This window comes from Lolium perenne, chromosome 3 (assembly GCF_019359855.2).
Source record: "Lolium perenne isolate Kyuss_39 chromosome 3, Kyuss_2.0, whole genome shotgun sequence".
Lineage (NCBI taxonomy): Eukaryota > Viridiplantae > Streptophyta > Magnoliopsida > Poales > Poaceae > Lolium > Lolium perenne.
The window spans coordinates 226952266-226977513 of record NC_067246.2 but is presented as its reverse complement, the minus strand read 5'-3'; the positions used below and the strand labels follow the sequence as shown (position 1 = coordinate 226977513).

At 47.8% G+C, this 25248-nt stretch overlaps 3 protein-coding genes across 3 annotated transcripts; 1 reads left to right on the top strand and 2 right to left on the bottom strand.

Annotated features, from left to right (window-relative positions):
- Positions 1-1993: 1993 nt before the first annotated feature.
- LOC127339846 (putative disease resistance protein RGA4) lies at positions 1994-6209 on the bottom strand. The gene has a single exon (XM_051365653.2). It carries the CDS (start codon positions 6207-6209, stop codon positions 2442-2444), a length of 3768 nt encoding a protein of 1255 aa, XP_051221613.1. The 3' UTR covers positions 1994-2441.
- Positions 6210-7977: 1768 nt separating this feature from the next.
- LOC139838104 (uncharacterized) lies at positions 7978-9061 on the top strand. The gene is made up of 2 exons (XM_071827456.1): positions 7978-7997; positions 8530-9061. Exons 1-2 carry the CDS (start codon positions 7978-7980, stop codon positions 9059-9061), a joined length of 552 nt encoding a protein of 183 aa, XP_071683557.1.
- Positions 9062-18460: 9399 nt separating this feature from the next.
- LOC127343559 (uncharacterized) lies at positions 18461-22416 on the bottom strand. The gene is made up of 10 exons (XM_051369688.2): positions 22031-22416; positions 21802-21896; positions 21623-21690; positions 21486-21529; positions 21329-21406; positions 21066-21219; positions 19694-19846; positions 19500-19610; positions 19160-19225; positions 18461-19058 (listed from the first exon to the last, which is right to left on the bottom strand). The coding sequence occupies exons 1-10, from the start codon at positions 22318-22320 to the stop codon at positions 18882-18884; spliced, it is 1236 nt and encodes a 411-aa protein (XP_051225648.1). The 5' UTR covers positions 22321-22416; the 3' UTR covers positions 18461-18881.
- Positions 22417-25248: the final 2832 nt, after the last annotated feature.

The following is a 25248-nucleotide window of genomic DNA, read 5'->3' as shown; positions in this document are numbered from 1 at the left end:
TTTCCTGTGTTCGCTGCTAAGAAAGAACACTCGAGGGCACACCCAGTCACCTAAACTGGAAAATCCAGCGAGAGGATGGTGCCCTTGTTGGTTCTACCGATGAGGCGAACAAGCAGAAACCTCCGTGCATGTATTCGCTGCGAAGAAACAACACTCAGTCGTCCTCCTCGTCGGTGTTGTCGTCGTGGGAGTCCCTGTCGCCGAGGTAGTCCCGGCGGCAGCGCCTCTCGTCGAAGACCTTGACGCTCATGTCCCTGTTGCCGAAGTAGGAGAACACGAGGATGAAGCCGGCTTCGAGGCTGTGGTGGCGCGCGAACTTCTCCCAGCCGATGTTGAGGTACATCTTGCCGCACGCGTCGTAGATCGCGTCGACGATCCACCGGTAGTAGCCGCACGAATGCTCCCGCAGATGCATCTTGCGCGGGCGTCCGGCAGCCTCTGGATGCCGCGCGGGTCGCCCTTGAGGACGAGGACGAACTCGAACAGCACGTCCGGCTCCACGTCCATCTCCGACGATGAAGACGACGGCGTGGGAGGCGACGGCGAGCGTTCAGCTATGCCGCGGCCACGACCACGACCACGGCCGCGGCCGCGAGGTCGGCCTCCGCCTCTACCAGACATAGCGTCGAGTCTTGTTGAGAGATGGTGGCGGCTAGGGTTTGGGAGAGAGGCGCTAGGGTTTGTGTGTGAGAGGGACGATGAGAGGCGCCCCTTTTTATAGGCCGGAGGGAGGCGGATGAGCGGTGGCGCTCATTAACGCCGGCACGCAGAGCTAGGCGCGACGGGACGCGTCGCTGCGCCCTCTGTGGGAACTGCACCGTCGCTGCGGGAACTGAACCGTCGCTGCGCGCCAATAACTTCCGTCGCGAGGTAGGCGATGGTTAGGTTAAAATTAATTGTGCCGCTGACGGGTCGGCCCCGCCACTCCCCGCCTCGCTTTTCGGTGTGTCCAGCGTCCCCGGTGCGTCCCCTGTGGGACGGGGACGGGCTCGGGGCGCCGGACACCGTATCGGGATGCGTCGGACAAAAATAGGCTTTGGGGGACGCGGCTGGAACGCATTTTTGATCTGGCGCGCCCCAAATCCCTTTGGAAGACGGCTTTGGGGGACGTGGCTGCAGATGCTCTAACACTGCGGTTTAGCTTCGGCTTCCGCTCCAAAGTTGGCCTAGAGTCCTAGACCACAAACCAATAACGCAATCCACGGAAAATGGAGCCACGACATCCTCACATGTATCGGCAATGGTGTTTCTTAGTTCTAGGTTAGTGTAGCCCTAGAGTCGATTCGATCCCCAATTCTTGTTGGATCATCACGGATCTGACAGCGCGGCTAGATCCCTTTGTCTGATTGTCTCTCCTCTTTAACTCCGAGCGCCGGCAGCAGCAGCGAAGCGCGTCGAAGGGAATCCGTACTTCGCCCGTGCGTGGCGGCGCACCTGCCCCGCGGCGACGCGAGGACGAGGGCGACTCCGATTCTCCGGTGATAGAGGTATCCGGGGGTTATTGGTGTGAAAATAGTGTGCTTCTCTCCCGGAAATTGTGAATGGAACCCATTTACGAAAAGTTCAAAAAAATGCTATTTAAAAGTTTCAAAAAATGTGAAGTAAATTTTTGCATGAATATATTATGTTGATACTTACTCGTTTGTGTACCATTGTGTATGACCTACACAAAAATGACAAAATGTAAATTCCTATTCCTGTGAATAGTAAAATTCCTATTCACTATTCTCATTTGGATATTTTGTCATTTTTATGCAGGCCACACACAATGGTATTTTTTCGTGAAAACTTACACGAGTAAGTATCAACATAATATGTACATGCAAAATTTTAGTTCACATTTTTTTGAAACTTTTAAATAGCATTTTTTTGAACTTTTCGTAAATGGGTGCGCGCGCACCCAGGTTCCAAACGTCCGCGTCGGCTTCTCTCCACGCTTTTTTATCTGTAGTGATAGGCTTGCAACCCGTAGCTTGGAGGCCAGGACTCAGAATCATCCTGGCATTTTACTGGGTCACAAGCTCAAACTCCCCAATACTGGTGTTAGAGACATCTATGTATACAAATTTTACAGATCACATAATAATCTGATATAAAACTAAAATATTCGTTAAACATTGGCTGTGTTTGATCTTTTGAGCTCTACTGCTAATGCCCTTAATGACTGCAGCTTCAACTAGTTAGCAAAAAGAAGGTGCAGCTTCAACACACCATGCATCACAAAAAAAAAGATACACTTGCATAGTGAATCTCCATATTTCCATATTATTTTATTCACATGAGTATACAGCTTTTGTGAAAATTGAATCATAGGTACCAATTTCACTTTGATCACTTCACCAACTGCAAAGAGCAGTAAAGGTTTCAAACGATTCAGATGGATGCATCGAGCTAGTTCAGATATACAATCTCGTTAGGAACAGGGTAACACAAATATCACACTATTCTTCTGTACTAATAATACTTTTCCCCTCAATGTAGGCAACACCAATCTTTGCAATCTTTGGCTGATCAAGTTCTTCATCGAGACACCGCTGAGTTAGGTGAGGACTGCACTTAGATATGGATAATCTCTTCAGTGACGCTGGCAACCCGTTTGCTGGCAATGCCTGAATAGCGGGACAGTTCTCTACACACAGCTCTTCCAATGAAGGCAGAGTGTAGAGGTTTTCGGGAAGCTCACACAATTCCCTGCAGTTCCTAATGCTGAGGGTGTGCAGCTTCTCCAGCCATTCAAATTCCAATGAACCATCAAAGAATGCGTGACTTCCGTCAATCTCAAGTATCTCAAGAGAATGAAGCTTGTCAAACATGCTCAATCTCACAAACAATGTGTTCTCCAATTGAAGACTGTACACATTGAACAGGGAGCTTAGCCAGTCCAAAGGTTCAATCTTGCTGCCTTGATCAGCGCTTACATGCGAGCAGCCACTGATCTTTAGTGTCCACAATGAGAAGAGGAAAGGGTACTCGTCCACCCATCCACCCTGCGCAATGAAGCACTCGCTGATCTCCAGTGTTCGCAATGATGCATGGAACTTGTCGACGAGCAGCTTTGGGCAGTCATATAGAGAGAGGTCCCTCAATGCAGTGAGATCTTTGAATCCGTCGGCCAGATCACAGATGATGTTGTCGCAGCTCTTGATTGACAGAACCTCAAGAGAGCGTAGGAGGTGCTGCTGCTGAAGAAGTCCTGATCCTAGGGACCTTAGTTTGTGGCAGTGATGTATTTGTAATGTGGTGAGCCCTGATGTCCATCTACCTTCTTCTGATGTTGACATCTCCTCTTCTTCTGATGATTGCTTATCATGAATCATTGGCAGAATATGAAGACCAACATTCTCAATGATCATGATAGTAAGTGAAAGGGGGACATCTGGAAAGGTTGTCAGGTCGGGGCAATTCCTTATCTCTAGCTTGGACAGGCAGGGAAATGTTATGTTTCTTGTTGATTTGCCTCTCGACCATCCAGTGAAATGCAAAGCGTCTTCGATAACGAGCTTTTTGAGTTTTGGGAACAATTCTGCATCAGATGGTTGAGGAACAGCACCCATTTCCTTAATAGAATGCATCTTTCTGATCTCAAGAACCTCAAGGCAAGGCATCTCATGGAAGGGAGGTAGGCTCTCCCAGTTCATGCAATCTGATAAGTACATAGATGTCGCATTTGACAGTGAACATGAGCTCTTCAGCATCCATGATGGAGATCTGATTCCTGTGTAGCCCGTAATTTTCAGAACCTTCACATTCTCATGTGGCTGCAAGCACTCAAGTACCTCTTCATCGATGGGAATATCTTTGCTTTCACCCGTAGAGTTAGCCCAAGACAGGTGTAGTTTGTTCAGGTGCTTCATTCCTTTCAGGATACCCTTCTTGAACTCACTTACATCACACTGACGCAGATTTTCAATGTGAAGTGCGCCTCTGAGTTGCATCATTTGTCGTAAGGCAATGAGTTGCGTGCTCCTGCCAACACGGAGTGCCTCCAACTCTTGCAGATTTGAGAGATTTTGTATGTCAGGTATGTCCGAAAGAAATAGTGCACTTGCATGAAGATGCCTCAGGTGAATCAAACTGGAAGTGCCATTGGGAGGATGGAGGTAACGAGAATTGCACTTGACATCCAGCACCTGAAGTAGGTGGAGCTGGCACACTGTCTCTGGAAGTTCAGTGATGCTGTTCCTGGACAGATTGAGATACCGGAGGTGTCGGACCAGGCCAATCTCAGCAGGAAGAAATGTAATGTTTGCACATGATAAGCCAAGAACTCTCACACTCTTTGCGATTGAGAAAATCTCAGCTAAAACTTCCAAAAAGTCATCCGAGTCACTGAAATCTGCGAAGAACAGAATTGTACGAACCCGCTGAAGGAAATGGTTTTCAGAGGAAGGTGAGAGCTGCAACGCCAAATCCATCTTCAACTTCAGCAGGTTGTTAGTCCTGATTGTCAGGTGACGAACTTCTTGTGGCACTTTTCCTGAGCTCTCAGTAACCATGTAACATTGGCTCGCCGAGACCGCTTGCGATAGCTTCTGCATCATATTGTGCATGACGTATCTGTTTCTTCCCAGAGGCTGAAAGAAGCATCGTTCAGCAAGTTCATCAAATAACTCGTCGGCGACATCCTCCAGTCTTGCTGCACGGTCATCAGAATATATCAGCCCCTGTGCTATCCACATCTGCTCCAATTCTTCCTTTCTGAACACATAGTCATCTGGAAACACTGCACAATATGCGAAACACTGCTTGAGGCGGGGATCGAGGTGCTGGTAGCTCAGCCACAATGCTGGCGAGATCCCGCCGATTTGTTGCTGTTCCCACAAGGTATCATCCAACACATTTTTCCAGTGGCCTTCTTCGCCCTGCCGGAAGTATAGTGAGCGCCCAATGAGACGTGCTGGTAATGGAGAGCAGTCCAATTTCTTGGCTATTTCATACGCGATTTGCTCTATCGGTGACAACTCCTCCTCCTCCTCTTCAAGGTCCTCCCATTCATCCCCCAGCGGAGTGCAATCTTCGCTCTCATCCGCACTCCCAAATGCAAAATGCTTGAACATCTTCCAGTAGTCATCGAATGCCAGAGGGCTGAGGATCAGTGGGGGCATGGTGCCTAATGCTGTGGCAGCACTTTCGGATTGAGTCGTCACCATGATCAAGCTCCTTCGAGCAGCTTGCTGCAGCACCTCCATTAGATCTCTCCACTGGGCATCGCTGACATCTGTGACACCGTCGAGCACGAGCAAGATCCTCTTGCCAGTCAACTGCTCCAGCAGAAGCTCCCTGATGTCTTCGGTGTCATGGGCATCTCGTGCAAGCGGATGCACCATCTGAACCATGAGCTGCTTGCTGACCAGGAGTGTGCCAGAGACTTGCACCCACATACGCACGGGGAACTCGGCCTTGATGATCTCATGGTGGAAGATGAGCTGCGTGAGCGCCGTCTTGCCAATACCCTCGGCGCCGACAACAGGGAGGACGCCAACCCCGAGGCGGTAGTGCAGATCGTCGCCGAATCTCACCTTCTTGACGATTTGATCCACCTCAGCCTCCCTCCCGAAGATGTCGTACATATCACGTGCTGCTCCTGATGCTGCATCCCCTGGCTTCACTGAAAGGATGGTGGCATAGTTCTTCCGTGGCACGACGTGCTCGTACATGGACGTGCACCTGTACGCGGCTTGTGCCAACTTCTCGAATGCCTCTCCTAGGCCGCCCAGGTCGACGCTGCTCTTCTTGTTGCTTGAGGATCTCCGGCGAGAGCTGGCGGCGCTACCACTGCTAGAAGCTGCTGTTCTGGGTGGGCTGAAGCAGAGAAAGAACCTCATAGGGCTGCGTGGCTTCCTCGAGGCGCCGACGACGGAGGCAGGTGAACCGGCGTTTGAACCGGGTTCGCTGCCTCCTGCCATGCCGACCTGGAGCTGGAGAAGAGCGCGCTCAAGGTCGTCGAGGGCGTCGTCGGCGGAGTAGGCAGCGTTGAGCAAGTCTTGGACGGGCCGCTGGGTGAAGTCGATGGCGCCAGCGTCGGCCGCGTCGAGCAAAAGCCACACAGACGTGAGGAGCCCCTCGAGGCGGCGCAGGTGACCCACCGCAGCTCCGTCTAGCTCGGACAGCAGCTCGATGCCTTTGCGGATTAGACGGGCGAGCACGGCGGCTACGAATGCCGACGCCGACCACCCGACCGTCGCCTCGAGCTTATGCGGTGGCGCCATTGTTGATTGAATATGGATGTTCTTGGCGGAAGTGTATGTGTGGGCGGATGATCGACAATGATCGAATATGGAGTACTAGTATTTCTCATTCACAAAACCAATTTCTGAACTTTTTCTCAGAGAGCTGAATGGTGGGTCTGCGAAATGGTATGATTAATTCGATGGAAGGAGCAAATGTTGCTATGGTCGCCACGTCTTTTGACTTTCTCGCCGGTTGACAGACGACGTGCGTGCACGCACGCTGATGATCGGGTATTGTACATTTGTACCAATACAATACAAGAAATGTCAGAATAGTAGTAGCCAGTTGGAAGGTTAGCCAAGACAAAATCTTTTGTTGTGAAAAAGACAAAATCTTTTGTTGTGAAAAAGACAAAATCAAGTTGAAGTGCGCATTAAGTAATCTCAAACTAATAAAAGGTGCCTCCACGTCGTCCCTTGGGCGCCATGGGAGGCAACCAGCCTAGCGCCTCCTCCTGCACTTCTCGTCGTGCGTGTGTAGCTCTAAGCTGCTGTGAAGATTTCCCTCGCAGTCTAGACGACCCAGCAAAGGGTCGCTCAATGTATTTTAGTTGTTCGGAGCTAAGTTCTAACAGGCTGAAAAGTTATGTATCACCTGATGGTACTGACCCGGACTTTTGGCTCTCGGGTGCAGGCGCACCCTATATACTCTAAAAAATGTAGTAATTTTAAATAAAGTCAAAAAAATTAGAATCCTTTTGGGAATCAAAGATAATCAAGTATTATACTCGTATAAATTTGTTTGGCCAAAAAATGTTTCACATTGACTTCAGGCAAAAAAAAAAACAAATCTATGACGAATATAGCGTGAATAGTACTTTAATATAGGACCTTCAAGTCTGTTTTTTTCACCCAGGAAACAAGAGAAGTTATTCCATGGTGAATCTTTCGTATACGAGTACAATACATGATCATCTTTGATTCCCAAAAACATTTGAATTTTTTGACCTTTTTCTGAATTATTATATATTTTTTCTATATAGGGTGCGCTTGCTCCCAGGTTCACCCATGCAATTTCGCTGATGGTACAGACTATAAAGTTGCAAAATCACCACAATGACTGGATCCGTTATTGAGTTGGGTCACGATATTCTAGTTTTCCAGCTAGTTTTTATCCCCTTTTTTGTTTGGATGATTGGAGGACACCATTTTGCTTTTTCCCAGCAATTTTTATGCCGTGTTATAAGACAAATTCTGCTCAACACATCACACGCGAACTATGTCTAATTATGTTGCCTTAGACACATTCCTTCCATCGCTTGTTCGTAGCCATACATGTCATCTTAAAAAAAAACAGAGACAACCATTGCCTGATCTCATTGATTAAGAAGAATTAGATTTCCTAGTTAATTATCTAAAAACGAGGCTAAAAATGCACCACATGACCACATTGGGCACCCGCATGAAGCACACACCCTTTGTCGAGAAGAAAAACCAACGTCGAGTGTAATCGTCATGACTCTTCATCGAGCCACCGACTTCGACGACCACAGAGGGAGCCCTCGTCTCAACTGACCCCAAAAACCATGTTGTCACATGTCAAACAGTCTGACCCAACGCATCAAGGAACAGGCAGAGAAAGTTGCAAACCTTGCACCGATGAAATATACACAAGCTAAGAGCATTTTCACCGGTGAGCCCTATAATATGTCCGGTATCAGCATATGGGGCGCATCGGTGGTAGTATATGTGCTATGGGAAAGTGTGTTCTACATCGGTGATCTCTATACCACAGCTCCAATAGCACATGGATGCAGTTAAAGAAAAGTAAGTGGGGATAGAAAAAGTAAGAGAGAGGAGAATCTTTGGAGGGACTGTCACTGCATATGGGCCGATTAGTATCTTAGTAGGAATGTTAGCTAAGACAAAATCTTCTTTTGTGAAAAAAGACAAAATCAAGTTGAAGTGCGCATTAACTAATCCGCCAAAACAAAGGTGCCTCCACGTCGTCCCTTGGGCGACATGGGAGGCAACCAGCCTAGCGCCTCCTTCTGCACTTCTGGTTCGTGCGTTTGTAGCTAGCTGTTGTGAAAATTTCCCTCTCAGTGTAGACGACGCAGCAAAGAGTTTAAACATTTTCCCAATTTTCTGCTAGTTTCGTCGCCATTACCTGGAGTTCTACTGTGTGTCTCAATGAGTGACAACATTTGCCCAATTTTCTGCTGGAACGTCCGCGGCTTAAACAACCCTGCACGCCGCCTTGCTGTTTGCGAGCTCGCAACCTCTGCTAGGGCCGTGATCCTTTGTCTACAAGAGACAAAGCTAGACCTAATCAACGACTCTCTTGCCTGCGAAATAGCTGGACCCTCCCGACGCTCCTTCTTTTCCTCCCGGCCGACGGAACAAGAGGAGGCGTAGCGCTCTTCTGGGATCCCTCCATCGTCCACATCACCAACCCGTCCATCCGACAGTTTTCAATCTCAGCATCGGTCACCATCCTGAGTTCCGGCGCCTCGTTCACCCTGTCAACCGTGTACGGGTCAGCGGAGGATGCAATCAAACCAACTTTCCTGCAAGAAATGAAGGATCTCGTGCCGTCCGCCGGAGAGCCGTGGCTCATCGCGGGGGATTTTAATCTAATCTACGAAGCACGCGACAAGAACAACGACAACCTCTGTAGACGCCTCATGGGACAGTTCAGAGCGGCCCTTAATCAGGCTGAGCTGTTTGAGCTTCGCTGCTCCAACAGGAAATTTTCCTGGAGCAATGAAAGAGAGCTGCCCACCCTGGTAAACCTTGACCGCATTTTCTGCAATGCGGCCTGGGATGCCATCTTCTCCCCATGCGCTGTTCAGGCCCTCTCTACTTCACACTCAGATCACTGCCCCTGATGCTATCCGGACTCAACACCCCTCCGCGCAAGGCACGCTTCCGTTTCGAAAACTTTTGGCCGCGTCACGAGGGCTTCCAGGAAACGGTGAATACGGCCTGGCACGAGCACGTCTTGGCTAGAAACCCGCTCGCACGGCTGCGGATCAAGTTGGGCCGTGCTAGCCGCGCCCTACGCCGATGGAGCAAAGAGCTCTTTAGCGACAACAAGCTGCAGCTGCACCTTGCCATGGAGATAGTTCTCCGGCTGGATGAGGCTCAGGACTCCCGCGCCCTGTCCACTCCTGAATTCCACCTAAGAAAGGCATTGAAGCTCAGGATTTTGGGCCTCGCCGCCGTCGAGAGAGCTAGGCGGCGCCAACAATCCCGTCAAGTGTGGCTCAAAGAGGGCGACGCGAACACCCGCTTCTTCCATCTCAAGATCAATGCTAGGCGCCGACGCAACTTCATTCACCAATTTAGCTCTGAATCCGGGGTCCATATCACACACGGCGATAAGGAGAAAGCCCTGCATGATCATTTCTCGCAGGTCCTTGGCACGCCAGCAGACCGGTCTCGCTCGTTCGTGTGGCATGACTTGGACCTGCCGACCTTGCCCCCTGCGGGCATCGACAATCCCTTCTCGATGACCGAGATTTGGGAAGCTGTCAAGGACTCGCCAGCCGAGAAAGCGCCCGGGCCGGATGGCTTCACCGGGGTCTTCTATAGGAAATGCTGTCCGACGATCAAATGGGACATCATGGCAGCCTTCAACCACCTTTACCGCATGGCCGGTGGTAATTTTGCCGCTCTCAACTCCGCCTTCATCTGCCTCATTCCAAAAAAAGAACAGGCCCTCTCCGTCAACGACTTTCGGCCAATCAGCTTGCTACACTCCTTCGCCAAGCTCTTCTCAAAGGTTCTGGCAAGGAGGATCACACCCCTTATGGGGGACTTGATCTCACATGCCCAAAGTGCTTTCTTGAAGTCAAGATGCATCCACGACAACTACCTCTTCGTCAGCAACCTCGCCCGCGCCCTCCATCGGAAACGGAAGCCATCCCTCCTCCTCAAGCTAGACTTCGCTAAGGCGTTCGACTCAGTCTCTTGGGAATATTTGCTCGAGTTGCTACAACGCTTAGGTTTCCCGACGCGATGGAGAGACTGGATTGCCCTCCTCTTGTCCTCGACCTCTTCAGCTGTGATCTTGAATGGCGCGGAAGGATTGTCCTTCGGCCACAGGAGGGGCCTTCGGCAGGGAGACCCCTTATCGCCCCTCCTGTTCATCATCGCCATTGACCCACTTCACAGGATCCTCTAGCGCGCCACAGACATTGGTGTCCTCTCGCCTCTGCCGTTGCGCGAGGCAAAACTTAGGGCAAGCCTCTATGCCGATGACGCCATCGTCTTCATGAACCCCATCAAGGATGAACTTCGGTCCCTCCTACGCATTCTCAAGGCTTTCGGAGAAGCCACGGGGTTGCGCATCAACATTGACAAATGCTCCATCTCAAGCATTAGGTGCGACGACATCGACCTTGACGAGGTACTCGCCTCCTTCAACGGTGAGAGAGTACAACTTCCGATCAAGTATCTTGGTCTCCCCCTCTTCCTCGGCCGACTACGCTTCTCGCACCTCCAACAAATCCTAGACCGAGCTCGGGCCAAGCTGGCGGGGTGTCGCGGCAAATGGATCAACGCAGGAGGCCGCTGCACACTTTCCATGTCCGTGCTAAGCACCCTACCCATCTTTGCTCTGACCGCCCTCAAACTCCCAAAAAGGTTCTTCGTGGCGTTCAACAAAATACGCCGCCCCTTCACTTGGGGAGCTGAGGAAAACGACCTCGCCGGCGGGAAGTGCAAGATTGCCTGGTCCAAGGTCTGCTCGTCGTTGGACCGAGGTGGCCTTGGGCTGCCAAACTTGTCGCTCTTTGGTCGCGCGCTTCGCCTTTGATGGATGTGGTATGAGTGGACAGACCCTGGGCGACCTTGGGTGGGTATGCCCGTTCCTTGCGACCGCACGGACCGCGACCTCTTTGCGGCGGCCACACGCGTGCACATCGGCGACGGCACCAAAGCCTCTTTCTGGGACTCGACATGGCTCGCAGACTCCCCGCTTCAGCTATCCTTCCCGCTACTCTACGCGCACTCCAGGCGCAAGTGGCGAACAGTGGCGCAATCACTGACCGACAACAGATGGGTTGCCGATCTCAGGCACAACCTAACAACGGCAATCTTGGAGGAATTCCTGCAGGTTTGGCGCTTGCTGCGGATCGCCAATACCGTACTCCAGCCCGGTGTACCCGACACCATCTCCTGGATACTCACGGCTGACGGCGTCTACTCCGCAAAATCAGCTTACAGGGTGCAATTTGAGGGTCGCACCCTAACCACCTTCAGACGTGATGTGTGGGGAACGTGGACGCCGCCAAAACACAAATTCTTTGCGTGGCTTCTTTTCCAGAATAGATTGTGGTGTGCTGATAGACTTCAGCAAAGGGAATGGCCCAATGGATACTTTTGTCCTCTTTGTAGGAGAAACCTTGAGACGTCCCAACATCTTATCACGGAGTGCCCTTTCTCTCGGGAGATTTGGACCACCATTGCTACATGGCCTCACTGTGACGGGGTTCTCAACGCTGTGCATAGTGCCACAAGCAGCATTACAACTTTCCGGGAGCAATGGCTAGAGGCGTCCCCAATGATCCATCGGAAAGGGGTCAGCTCGCTCTTCCTTCTCACATGTTGGCACATCTGGCGAGAGCGAAACAAAAGAACTTTTCGCGACAAAGAGGGATCGGTCCAGCAGGTCATCTCCTTCATCAAAGATGAAGCCCAGGAGTGGGCGTTCGCTGGGGCAAAGGCCTTGCGCAAGCTCATGTTCGAGCCCCCATAAATTCTTTGCTGCCTCCTAGTTCCTAGTTCCTAGTTCTTTCTCATTTCTTTTATCTTTCATCCTCGCCCAAGGGCAACTTTGTATGCTGTTTCTACCTGCTAATATATTGAGCCAGTGATTGCTGGACCTTTCAAAAAAAAAGACCCAGCAAAGAGTGGCTCTATGTTTTTTAGTTGTTCGGAGCTAAGAACATCTCCAGTCCCGCGTCCCCCAAAAAGATTTAGGACGGGCTGGACAAAAAAAATGCTCCCAGCCACGTACCTCAAAGCCCTCCAAAGGGATTTAGGATGAGCCGGATAAAAAAACGCTTCCAGCCGCGTACCTCAAAGGCTCTTTTTGTTCGGCGCGGTCCGATACGGTGTCCAGCGCCCGAGCTCGTCCCCGCGCCACAGGGGACGCTCCGGGCACGCCAGACACAACGAAAAGCGAGGTAGGCTCCCACCTATCGGCGACTATTTCCATAACCGTTGGTTCGCGCCTTCCCTCCCACCCCTTCGCTGCCGCTGGATTTTTCGGCCGTTTCGACGGCTGATCTCTTCTGAGAGTCGGCACCGTCGTCGCGGCTGGCACTCTTGTCGGCTGTTTCGCAGCCGCCGCTTCGCCAGCGCATTCCAGAACGCGGCGTCAAATCCGCCCCACCTCCACGCACACAAGGTGTTCGATGACTTGCCAGGTAGGCGCGATTGGCTGTTGTTCGTTGCCTCGTCTGCCGCGGCGCAATTTTAACCATTGATTTTGCTTCAGACATGGATATCGACGATGAGATCAAGCCTTCGACGACGACATCCGGGAGCATTTGCTGATCATCGCATCCCTCCAGGATATGATTGACGCCGAGGCGGAGAAGCAGAAGAGGCCACGCCGGCGGAGGATCAAAGTCGGGGAGAAAGAAGTCGAAGCCCCAGCAGAGGATGGAGGGTCATACCATGCTGCACAACGACTACTTCGCAGATGAGGCAACATATGCCGATAATTTTCGACGCCGATATACGATGAGCAAGGGTTTGTTCATGAATATCCTTCACGACGTTCGAGAGTTCGACCCCTACTTCAAGCTCAAGCACGACGTTGTAGGCGTTGCCGGGTTCTCGTCGATTCAGAAGTGTACCGCCGCCATGAGAATGCTTGCATACGGAGCACCTGCTGATACACAGGACGATTACCTCCGCATGAGTGAGTCTACTGCCATGGAGTGCATGTACAAGTTTTGCTGAGCTGTGGTGGAAAAGTTTGGCAAATACTACTTGAGAGGGCCAACTGAGAAAGAGACTGCAAGTATCATGGCACAAAATGCTGCCAGAGGATTCCCTGGAATGCTTGGAAGCATCGATTGCATGCACTGGTCATGGAAGAAATGCCCGTTTGCCTGGCAAGGTATATACAAAGGGCGTCATGGATATTGTAGTGTGGTGCTTGAAGCTGTGGCAGATTATGACATGTGGATTTGGCATTCTTTCTTTGGCATGGCGGGATCACACAATGACATCAACGTGTTGTAGCAGTCTCCAGTGTTCAGCAGACTAGTGGAAGGGCATGCTCCACCATGCAACTATGAGATCAATGACCACCAATATATCAAAGGCTATTACCTAGCCGATGGTATATATCCAAAATGGGCCATTTTTGTCAAAACAATCACGGCTCCATCAGGTCAGAAGAATTGTCACTTTGCTGCGCGACAGGAGGCTTGCAGGAAGGATGTCGAGCGGGCATTTGGTGTGCTTCAAGCTTAATTTTCAATTTTCCGGTACCCTGTTCTAAGTTGGTCTCACGACCAAATGTGGGAGGTGATGCATGCTTGTGTGATCATGCACAACATGATTATCAAGGATGACTGCAAGAATAATGTCAGGACACATGTGGTCCCTATGAGTGTCAGGGCGCTCTTGCGGAGGTTGATCATGATTTGCCTGCAGATTTTGCTAATTTCCTCGCCATGCACGCAGAGATCCGTGATAACAATGTTCACGATCAACTTCAAGCTGATCTCGTTGAGCATATGTGGAGGATCAAAAGATTATCAGCCGCGGCACCTTGATCTAGCCCTATTTATTACATTTATTTAGTTGTTTTATTTATTGTTTATTCTATTTTAATTTGGAAACAATCTCGGCAAATATATTTATTTATGTGCTATATTTAATAAATGGTTGTGTTTTCGAAAACCCTATAAAAAAAGTTTGGAGCCGGCGTTTGGGGACGCGGCTGGGAAGCGACGTCTCCAAACGCAGTACGAACAAAACACGTCCCCCAAACACTCGATCCGGCGCCGTTTGGGGACGCTTTAGAGAACGCGGCTAGAGAGAGCTGCTCTAAGTTGTAACAGGCTGAAAAGTTGTGTATCAGGTGGTACGAAGTTGCAAAATCACCACGATGACTGCGTCAGCTATTGGGTTGGGTCATGATATTCTAGTTTTTTCAGGTACTTTTATCTGTTTTGTTGTTTGGATGATTGGATGGCAACATTTTGCTTTTTCCCAGCTATTTTTATGACATGTTATAAGACAAATTCCGCTCAACACATCACGCGCAAACTATGTCTGTTACGTTGCTGTAGACACATTCCTTCCATCTTCGTTTTTTTTTAAATAGAGACAATCAAAGCCTCATCTCATTGAATAAGAAGAATTAAATTGTCTAGTTAATTATCGAAATACCGAGCATAAAATTCAACAAATACACCACATGACCAGTTGACCACATTGGGCACCTACACGAAGAACACACCCTTTGTCGAGAAGAAAAACAATAATCGAGTGTCATTGTCATGACTCTTCCTCGAGCCAGCAATTTCGACTTCACCTTCAACGACCACAGAGGGAGCCCTCGTCCCAACCGACCCCAAAAACCATGTTGTCACATGCCAAACAGTCTGACCAACGCATCAAGGAAGAGGCAGAGAAAGTTGCAAACCTTGCACCAACAAAATCTACATGGAAACTAGGGCTAGCCAATTGGTTGAGCTTGGGCCAGGATGCAAATTTGTTTGTAAGTTTATATTCATGGGTTATTTTTCGAAGATAACTCTTATTTTCTCTATTTCTATTTTCACCCTTCTTGTTCACTGCAGTGAAAGGCAATTAACTAATTAAGCAATTCATTTCGTTTTTATCTGCTGCATTTATGATGAAAAGTAGAAGCATTTTTAATTCGTATGTAATGTATTCTTGTGTGCTCAAATTTTGCAGACATGTTTTTTTAGGGTTAAAGGCAGAGGCACTGCCATTCGATTAGATAGCAAAGTATTTACATGGGACCTCTTGCGAGGTCAGAGAAGGAGAAAAGCCGAAGCCGAAGTTCAACCTCAGTGAAAGCAAGAACCCTCTGCTCAATCACGTCCTTGATGAGTCGCACCACATCAAGGAGAGGCAGCACCATGTTCGTGAAAATCTTCCTGTTGCGCTCCTTCCAAGCACTCAAAATTATATAGGTGATGATCCCACTAGTTATCCGCCTATTTTCCTTGTCGAAATTTACGATGTAGTGCACCCACCACCCATCGAAATCTCTGTTCGTTGTCCATGCAGGTGTAGGCACCAGAAGGTCATAGGCTGCAAGGACCGAGTCCCTCAGACGTGTGATGAAAGAACAATCAGGGTGGATACAATAGAGCTTACAAATGGGGTCATGCGGCCATCCCCAAAGAGCAAGATTGTCCGCCATGCGGATATTGCGATGTGCGACAAGCCAAGCAAAGAATTTGCTTTTAGGCTCCGCATGACACTTATATGCCGAAGCCTCCGTGTAGATACCCGACTTCGTCCATTTCCAGCTGATAGCATCCAGCTGGGGGAGAAGTTGTACATGTTTCATAATGGTCCAAAGCTCAACGAACCTATGTACGTCGGCAGCGGAGAACGATGTTTTGCAGCGCGCGAATCCAAACTGACTCCCTCAAGCTCCTTCTTGACGATGCGATTTTTCTCATGCATATCGAGAATAGGTTTGTGAACCGCGATTTTAGAGGACAGCCGTTGTTCCAAGAGTTGTGCCAAACAAGGCACCTATTGCCTTCTCCCAAGGTCATCTTTGTACAAGCCCCGAACAAAGCCGTGTCTCCTTCCGTGCATGGTAGCCGTGCCCCCAACCATGGTCTCGAGCTATCGGTCCATGCCAACCAAGGCCAGCGTGGCCGCATCGCCCTTCCGAACTTGTCCAAGTCCCAATGGAAACTGACCTGCATACCGTTGGCCAGTTTACAGGAGGATGGCTCGTCGTTGCCGGGTCAGCACTCCCTTTCATCCTAATGAAATTCTGTCTGAGTTTGTCGATCCTTCTGAGCACCCACTTGGGAAGAATGGAGATGGTGAGGTAGTATGTGACCATGGAAGAAAGCACCTATCTCGCAAGGACCACTCTTCCGGCTCTAGTGAAGTGCTTGCCCCTCCAACCGAGAAGCCTCGCTCCAATTTTGTCAATGAGAGGCTGGAAGCTTGCCGCCTTGAGCCTTGCAAAGTGAAGAGGGAGGCCAAGGTATGTGCAAGGAAAGGATCCCCGCCTCGCATGAAAGGATGTCGAAGCCGCCTCAATTTGCTCCTCCTAGCATCTCATTGGGAAGATCTACGTTTTGCAGACATCTTTTGTGAGAGATAACCTGTAATTTCCGAATGCAACTAACAAATTACATCTGAACTTTTGGTAATATTCCCCAACTAAAATTCAATTAACTGCACTAATCTTGTTGCACTGAAATACGTTGTGTGAAATTCCTCAACGCGATATCCGTTCTATTTTTTAATAGCTACCAAATCGTAGTCATCTAGATTGCCTTGCGCACGAGCCATCTTTTTTCCAGAAACTTACACACGCTGATAATGAACTGTTCATGCTTCAGTTATATTTTTGCAACACTTCGCCGATGATAATGAACTGTTCATGCTTCCAGAAACTCACACGGCACTTGCTGGAGAAGGGAGGGGGTGGAGAACTAGTAAATGCTTCAAGAAATACCAGAAAAATGGTTAAGGAACATCTTTTTCTTGAAAAATGTCAATACCAGAAAAATGATTAAAAAAAGTTTTATTAATCAGCAACTATGGACTAGAAGTACATATAATGAATCTCTTTTCACTTGTTTTGCTGAAATTCTCTGAGACATGCAATCAAAGCATGAATGGAACTTAGTTTCAGGTATTTATTCTCAGGATCTCAATAAGATTTTACTGAACTTTTATTTACATATTCTCAACTAGGTAAATATCTACTCCCTCCATTTGGTAATATAAGACGTTTAAGCAAGCTAGATTAGCTAGCAAAACGTCATACATTCATAAGCAGAGGAAGTACATGCGAGAGGGGTAGATAAGAACGTCGACACTTCCCTCTTCCTGCAAGGTGAGGGTAAAACAGGAGAGCTGATGTGAGAGTTCAATGCTTTCCTGAAATAAAACGATGAACGATACATTATGAATCCATGGAAACTCACGGGCATTGAGTGGTAATGAAGAAATAGTAAATCACATCACTTGTTGGTACCTTTTTTTGCAAAGAACTACAACAGTTTTTTGTTGTTCCAAAGAACACCATATTTTACTATAATTATTTGCACAAAACACATAAAAATAATTAAGCAGCTTGATGGCCAATTAGTTAGTCGGGCTTAGCCCAGCGTGGCAATTCCTAGCTGTGGTCTGCCGCATTGGCCGGACGCAGGACGCTCACATCAATTTTAAACATAAATTTTGTAATACTTGACTATTTTCAGAAATACATATGAATATTTTCAAAATTTGGAAACTTTTCAAAATCTAAATATTTTCACTTCTGAACATTTTTAAAATCTGAACAAATTTAAAACCTGGACATTTTTCGATCCTAATTTTTTTTAAATTTGAACTTTTACAAATCTGAACGAAATTTGAACTATGAATTTTTTTAATCCGAATAAATGTAAAATCTGGAACTTTGTAATTCTGATTTTTTTTAGAATTGAATTTTTTATTTATAAATTTTCAAATTTTGAATTTTTTATAAAAAAATTAAACCTTTTCCAATTTTGAACATTGATGCTAGCGCCTGGCGGTGGTGCGCCCGCACGCACGAGGAGGCCGGCGCACCACCGAGGAGGCCGAGGGTATTCTGGCCAAGACCAATGGTCTTCCCTGCGTTGCAGGTTGGCGCGCCACCGGCTGTCCCCAGGGTGGTCGTCTCCACCTGGCAAGGACAAGACACTGGAGAGGACAACGGGACCAACTAACTGGCCATCGATTGTGTTAATTACTAATTATGGGTTGTATGCAAATAATTACAACAAAGTGTGGTGTTCCATTTAAAAATAAACCACTGTTGTGGTTCTATGCAAAAAAAAAAAAGACACCAGCAAGTGGTGTGATCTGCTATTTCCTCAGTGGTAATTAACCAATGTATAACCAAACGTTGGCTAAGTTCATCATGTGCCTACATTTCGGATTGGGTATAGTACTAGCTCTCTCCCGCCTAGCACTAGCACGAAGCAGTGCCTCAGACAATTATCATGAAGAAACAAGTCAATTTTCGAACTGCGCACAAGTCAAGAGACACAACCACATTAAATTGTTGAAATTGCATTTCAGGTTACACGGGGTCAAAATATAATTGTAGGACACTATCCAGAAGGTACAAAACAAAACTCCAATCACATTCATCTGGTGGTGAACACTGAACACAAGTACAACACCTTTCCAAAACAAACCACACTGAAAAAATAGTGAGGCTGGCAGTATTCGTCAGGTAGATGCAATGATGGCCTACATGGTTACTTCCTAAACCATAGGGGCTTCAGCTTCAGCATCAATTCATTTTACAAGACGAAGAAAACCGGCAATCGTCAGAGAAGACGAACAAAAATAAAGACCGAACTGAACAAACATGGAATGCAGAAGACAAGAATCAAGCCAATAAAGCAGGGTGAGAGAAGATAGACACCAAGGCAAGGACTAAAGCACCTACAGAGTGTACAAGCGTGCTTGTTAGGTAGCTGGACTTTCCTTTTCTTCGGCTACATCCGTAGCATCTTGTTCTTCGGCTATCACTGCAGAAGCTTCTTTTTCTTTGTCTACAGCCAAAGCTGCTGACAGCCAGTCCGAAGCTGGAGTTTCAAGTTCAGGCTCCACACGGCCATGTATACTCAGAGGAGTGACAGATATCTGTGGGTTATACAACGGGAAACAATTAGCCACTTGATAACAGCACGTACACACACAAAGAGAGAGAGAGAGAGAGAGAGAGAGAGAGAGAGAGAGCTCACAAATCCATTTTCCAAAGCTCTCAAATCAATATCCTCATCCAGACCTTCATGCAGCTTCTCGACGAACTGCATTTTTTATGAAGCCCAACAAGAAAAGGATGCTCAGAAAGCTTTGATGGTGTTCAAATGTGCTTAGAAACATGCTCACAACTCAGAAGTGCACTTTCACTCCTACAAAAATTTAACACTACAATGGCCCCAGGCCACTTACGATCTCCATATGACCACACGTATCTAGTTTGGTACTGCTTAAAAGTTCATCTTTGTTTTGTACTTGATCAAAGAAATGGAACTACGTGTTTTTACTTGGCTATATCAGAACTGTCAAATATATAGTTACCTCAGCACGGAAGGATTTCTTCACTACTTCTCTAGTCGCTGGTTTCCCTGCAGCTGCAACAGACTCGACCTCAACTGTCTTCCGCTGGGTATTACCTCTGCGTGCAGCTCCCTGAAGATGAAAGGACAGGCCAATTGATATTACACCAATGATGATACAATAAATTACTATGGAGTCAATAATTTGCTTCATACTGCTGCAGAAGCATCCTTCCCAAGCTGTGCGAGCTGAATACCAAGGCTTTGATGCATGCCCATGAAGTGAGAAGCAGGTGTAGGTCTACTTGACGACACAGCTTGCCAACTTTGAGCAGGACTGCATATGCTTTGCTTGGTCAACTTGAAACCCTGGCATCAAAATAGTGAGAGAGAGAGAGTGTGTGTGTTAAAATAGAACCCAAACTACCTATGTGTTGTAGAATTTGGCCTGTCACAGTTGTGAAAAATAATGCACATTTTACAAAAAAATCCAGAGCGATCTAGTTTCCCCACTACCAAGATATAATCAAATACCACAGTTCCTCCAATCTAATAAGTTGCTTTTTTGTTCAGATAATTGCATGACCTTACTATCAGTATATACTGAATGAAGAAAGCTTGACACATACTGTTGCACCTACGGACTTGCAGCTCAGGTAATACCAACAAGGCTAAACATTATTAGTCTATATAGCTGATGGCTCAGCAGCTGAAGTTCAAGCCATGATCCAGGAGCTCATGATGCAAAAATGAAATGATGAACCCATGCCGATTGAAAAATTCAAGAAAATGATGCGTTCCAGATTACTTATGATGCATACATTGAAGAATGGACCAAAGCCAAGTAAACATATGATCATGGTACACCTGAAGAAGTTTAAAGTAAAAAAAAAAATCAGATAGATATATTCCCTTTTTCTTTGTATCAACTATAAACCATTGGATTGTCTTCAATTGGATGGGGGAAACATTACTGTGCTATGATAAGTCAGTCAATAGCAGAAGAGACTTAACCACTCGAGACAAGATATAGGCTTCTATCTAAATATAAGGTCGAGTTGCATAATCTATGTAGTTTATTCTATTCTTAACTATTCAATCATCAGTGAGGTGCAGCAGATGCCTTCATGTGGCTTCACTCTTGGCAACCTTGTTCACGGAGTACCACAGCAAACAACCTACATTCTACACTAGTAATGAAGAATCACGTTTATTTACCCTTTAGAATAGCCTCTCGTATAGATGGAAGCATATGATGCTCTAGCCCGTAGCAATAGCATGGTCCAGTATGCTTGTCACTATAGGCCAAAGTGGACATCAATTAACAGGAATTCAGGTACTTCTACAGTTATGGTGCTATTTTTGGCCCTAAACGGAATTGAAGACCATAGTTTTGCTACAAAATAATCTTATTTCCAGCTGGCGGGCTTGGAAACTCAATATTCAGCAGGCATAGCATGATCCAGTATGCTTGTCACTAAATGCCAGAGCGGACAACAAGTAAAAGGAATTCATCTACTTCTAAAGCTATGGTACTATGTTTGACTTCAAATGGATTTTAAGATGATAGTTCTGTGTACATAATAACCTTATTCGCAGATGGCGAGCTCGGAACCCCAATATTCAGCAGGCACCCGCTGAGGAAAGTTCCCTTCTCGATGTCTGCCAAGGCCGCATGTATCAATGGCAAGCACAACCCAGCTGCATCCTTGAAGTCACTGTCCTTAGTTTCATCCTTCTTCCTAGTTGCATAAATCCAGCACTTGTTATTAGCTCGTGCTGCTGAGCGACCAAATGATAAATGGGAATGATTGAGTAGATTTGGAACACAGGCAGTAAACGCATACCCACCAATTCAGTGAGATGGCAATCGAAGGCACCCCGCACATTAAGGCCTCTCTTGCGGCAGCAACGGCAGAAGAGTGGAACCTACACAGATTTGTAATAAATTTTATAAGTAGAATGAAAACAGACTATGAATGGGGCCACTTGTGAAATGAGAGCCTACATCTCATAGCCGCAGTTTGGCCCAGCATTGATGCCGCTGATCACCTGCAAACGACATGGAAATCCTCCTCAATTACATGGGATGGGACAGGACATCTACTTCCCCCTTCCTAAACATGGATTACAAGGGCGTTTTACCAGAGCAGGTGCCGACCACGCAAACAGCCTCCCGGATAATCCCAGCGAGATGCAATCCACGGGCGTCCCTGGATGAAACATCATCATAATCAGCGAAGAGAAAACTGTTGACGATACCAACAGCTGTTGAATCATGTTTGATCCAATAGCGCAGAAAGGGGTGAAGAACCGCGACCGACCTGATATCTCGAAAGCCTTCGCCCCTGCGAAATCGACGGATGTCGCTGAGACGGTCTCCCGGATGGTAATGGAGTGACCACAAACAGGCTTGTCCCTTCACATTGAGAAATTATCGCAGTTAATTCGACATTAGAACAACAGGGATAATTAATATTGTTACTAGGTCAAGCGCGAAATTGCAATGGCGAATCAGGGAGCCGGGGGGGAGTTGGGATTGGGGGGGCGTACGATTCGGGGGCGCACACGTGGACGTCGCAGCGGCCGCCCTTGACGAGCGCGTCGACGAGCGCCGCGAGGCCCGGCGACTGGATCCCACCGGCGCAGGTCAGGAGCACGACGGGCTTGGCGGGGCCGTCATCCGCCACCGCCGTCGCCGGGGCCGGGGCCGAGGTCTCGGCCGCGGTGGCGGTGGCGTCCTCGGTCGGGGGCGGACGGCGGGCGGCGAGCACGGACTGTAGGTTGGACACGAGCGCGGAGGGGAGGGGATTGGGCCTCCGGGAGTCGTCGCCGGAGCTCATCGGGTTCGCCGGAGATGGACGGGCGTTGGGAGGAGAGAGGAAGGAAGGGGCCAATGTTCCAGGCGAAGCGGAGGAGGAAAATGGGGTGGGCGCGCTTTGTTTATGGATTTATCCACACCGGGCCCGCTCTACGTGTAGATGGAGGCTCTTTTTTGACCTGAACAGATTTGGGGAAAAGTCAAGTACTGCTTAAGCAAAAGTTGAGCAAACCTGCTTGTCATATCATCATTCGTTAATTAACCCCACAATTCTCCTCTTTTCTCTCGACTCCTGTTTTTTTTTTTGGAAAAAAGATCCATTAATCTATCAATAATCATCATCAGCCGTATTTAAAAAAAAAACGTTATAAGAAATATGAAAGTCATTGGACCACTTAACGAGAATTACAAGCACTAGAACAAGTCGAAGCCGTGTCACCGTCATTGCTCCTCCATCACCGAAGTCAGGCAAAGCTCGTTGTACTAGAGCATGTTATAGTAGACAGACAAAAGTCATTGCGGTAAGATCTTAAAGTACCAGCGCACCACAACAGTAATCATCGTAAAAGATGAGAACAACAGATCAAAAGAGTTTGACACCCAACCACATAAACGGAGACGAAAAATGATGAGAAACCAGAAGATTCGCCGGACACATAACTCCACACGGACTCCATCAGCGCAACAAGCACCACTGGGGGACAGTGCGGGAAAGACCTTATATATTCTGATAGAAGGATGTCGCCACCATCTCATCATCCCGGCAAAAACACAAAAGTCTGCTAAAGCAAGAAACAACCCCCTGCCGCCGCCTAGAGACCTGGGTTCGCGGCATGTCCAGGACCTAAGAGGCCATCAGAGGTGAGGCTAGCGGGCGGCAGTGTCGATGGAGGGGACGTCAACCCTACCCGCCGCCTGATCGCGTGGCTCTTTCAGGGGAATTTATATGTTTTTGGGGCGTACCATCAAACAACTGGCTAATAAAGTTTAAACCCTAGATTAGACAAGTATGTGTCTCATATAGTACCAAAACATTCTCTGAGCGAGAGAAGCGGAAATTCACTTTGTTTCATAGGTGTAGATGCATCTATTATCGAAAAAATATTTTAAAATGTTGAAAAATTTCAGAATAAAAATTGGGGTGTACTTTCACATGTTCCACGCCTGCACACAAATGGTCGTGAAAAACATTAATTTATCTGACATGTGTAAAAAAGACAATTTTTTCTGCTCTGAAAAAACTCACTACGAGACATTTATTTATATTTTTTACATAGGCCACGTAAAAAAAATTCCTCTGATGGCCTCTGGAGGGGCCGGGGCCGAGGTCTCGGCCGCGGTGGCGCCGGCGTCCTCGGTCGGGGGCGGACGGCGGGCGGCGAGCACGGACTGTAGGTTGGACACGAGCGCGGAGGGGAGGGGATTGGGCCTCCGTGAGTCGTCGCCGGAGCTCATCGGGTTCGCCGGAGATGGACGGGCGTTGGGAGGAGAGAGGAAGGAAGGGGCCAATGTTCCAGGCGAAGCGGAGGAGGAAAATGGAGTGGGCGCGCTTAGTTTATGGATTTATCCACACCGGGCCCGCTCTACGTGTAGAGGGAGGCTCTTTTTTGGCCTGAAAAGATTTGGGGGAAAAGTCAAGTACTGCTTAAGCAAAAGTTGAGCAAACCTGCTTGTCATCTCATCATTCGTTAATTAACCCCACAATTGTCCTAGACAAGATTAGCCCCGTGGTTTCTCCTCTCAGCCGCCGCCTAACCCTAGCCGCCTCCAGTTCATCCTCCTTCATAGATTGGTTCCCCCTCCTCCGGTCGGCTTCGCCGGCGTCAGGAGGAGTGGGGAACCCGATCTATGTGTGGAGTTTCGAATAAAAATATTGTTTTTTATTAGATTATGTTAGGATGTTGGTAGCCGCCTTCTTGTTGGTTTCCCCTCAATGGAGATGGCATCGTCTGCAATAAGTGATCTTCGGCCTTTCGTTCGACGACGAGATCTTCTTCCCGACGTCAATGGTGGTGTTGAACAATCACAATTTTCTAGGTATGGGTCTTCGGATCTTGCTTCGCCGGATCGATTTTGGATCTTCTGTCGTTGTTGCCGCGAGGAGGATTATGTCCCGGCTGCTACGTCCTCGACAATGGTGATTCGTACTCTCGACTCTCCATCGACAATGACAAAGCTAGTTGGTTATTATTCCCTGATATACTGGTGTTGGTACTCTTGCCGATGTTGTATGACTGCTTTAATGGTTGCGTGCGTGCACGCAGCCTTGGCATTGCGGCTCAAAAAATTATGGGAGAACTTTCATCGGTATCTACAGGTCTATGGTTCGTTATCTATTTTTGGTTGCCTTCAGAAGAGTACAAGATTGTGTTCTAGAAGAAGAAAGAAATTGAAGACATCGAAGATTTGTTACTATCTTTTAGACTTTATTTTGTAATCGTTGGAGTCAATTCATGTATCTCTACCACGTACTATTTGTTGTTATGAATATATGTGGTATTGATTGTAAAAAAAAAACCCACAATTCTCCTCTTTTCTCTCGACTCGTGTTTTTTTTTTGGAAAAAAGATCCACTAATCTATCAATAATCATCATCAGCCGTATAATTTTTTAAAAAAGTTATAAGAAATATGAAAGTCATTTGACCACTTAACGAGAATTACAAGCACTAGAACGAGCCGAAGCCGTCTCGCCGTCATTGCCCCTCCATCACCGAAGTCAGCAAAGCTCGTTGTACTAGAGTGTGCTATAGTAGACACTAAGATCCCAAAGTACCAGCGCACCACAACAATAATCATCGTAAAAGATGAGAACTGTAGATCAAAAGAGTTTGACACCCAACCACATAAACGGAGACGAAAAACGATGAGAAACCAGAAGATTTGTTGGACACATAACTCCACGAGGACTCCATCAGCGCAACAAGCACCACTGGGGATAGTGCGGGGAA

What these genes read in the sequence shown, in the direction of transcription:
- LOC127339846 (XM_051365653.2), bottom strand. Translation starts at nt 6,209, where the DNA reads ATGGCGCCACCGCATAAGCTCGAGGCGACGGTCGGGTGGTCGGCGTCG.
- LOC139838104 (XM_071827456.1), top strand. Translation starts at nt 7,978, where the DNA reads ATGGATGCAGTTAAAGAAAA. An exon ending in ATGGATGCAGTTAAAGAAAA is followed by an intron (nt 7,998 to 8,529) that starts GTAAGTGGGGAT and finishes CCTGCGAAATAG; the next exon opens with CTGGACCCTCCCGACGCTCC.
- LOC127343559 (XM_051369688.2), bottom strand. Translation starts at nt 22,320, where the DNA reads ATGAGCTCCGGCGACGACTCCCGGAGGCCCAATCCCCTCCCCTCCGCG. An exon ending in GAAGGCTTTCGAGATATCAG is followed by an intron (nt 21,691 to 21,801) that starts GTCGGTCGCGGT and finishes TGTTTCATCCAG; the next exon opens with GGACGCCCGTGGATTGCATC. An exon ending in CCAAACTGCGGCTATGAGAT is followed by an intron (nt 21,407 to 21,485) that starts GTAGGCTCTCAT and finishes AAATCTGTGTAG; the next exon opens with GTTCCACTCTTCTGCCGTTG.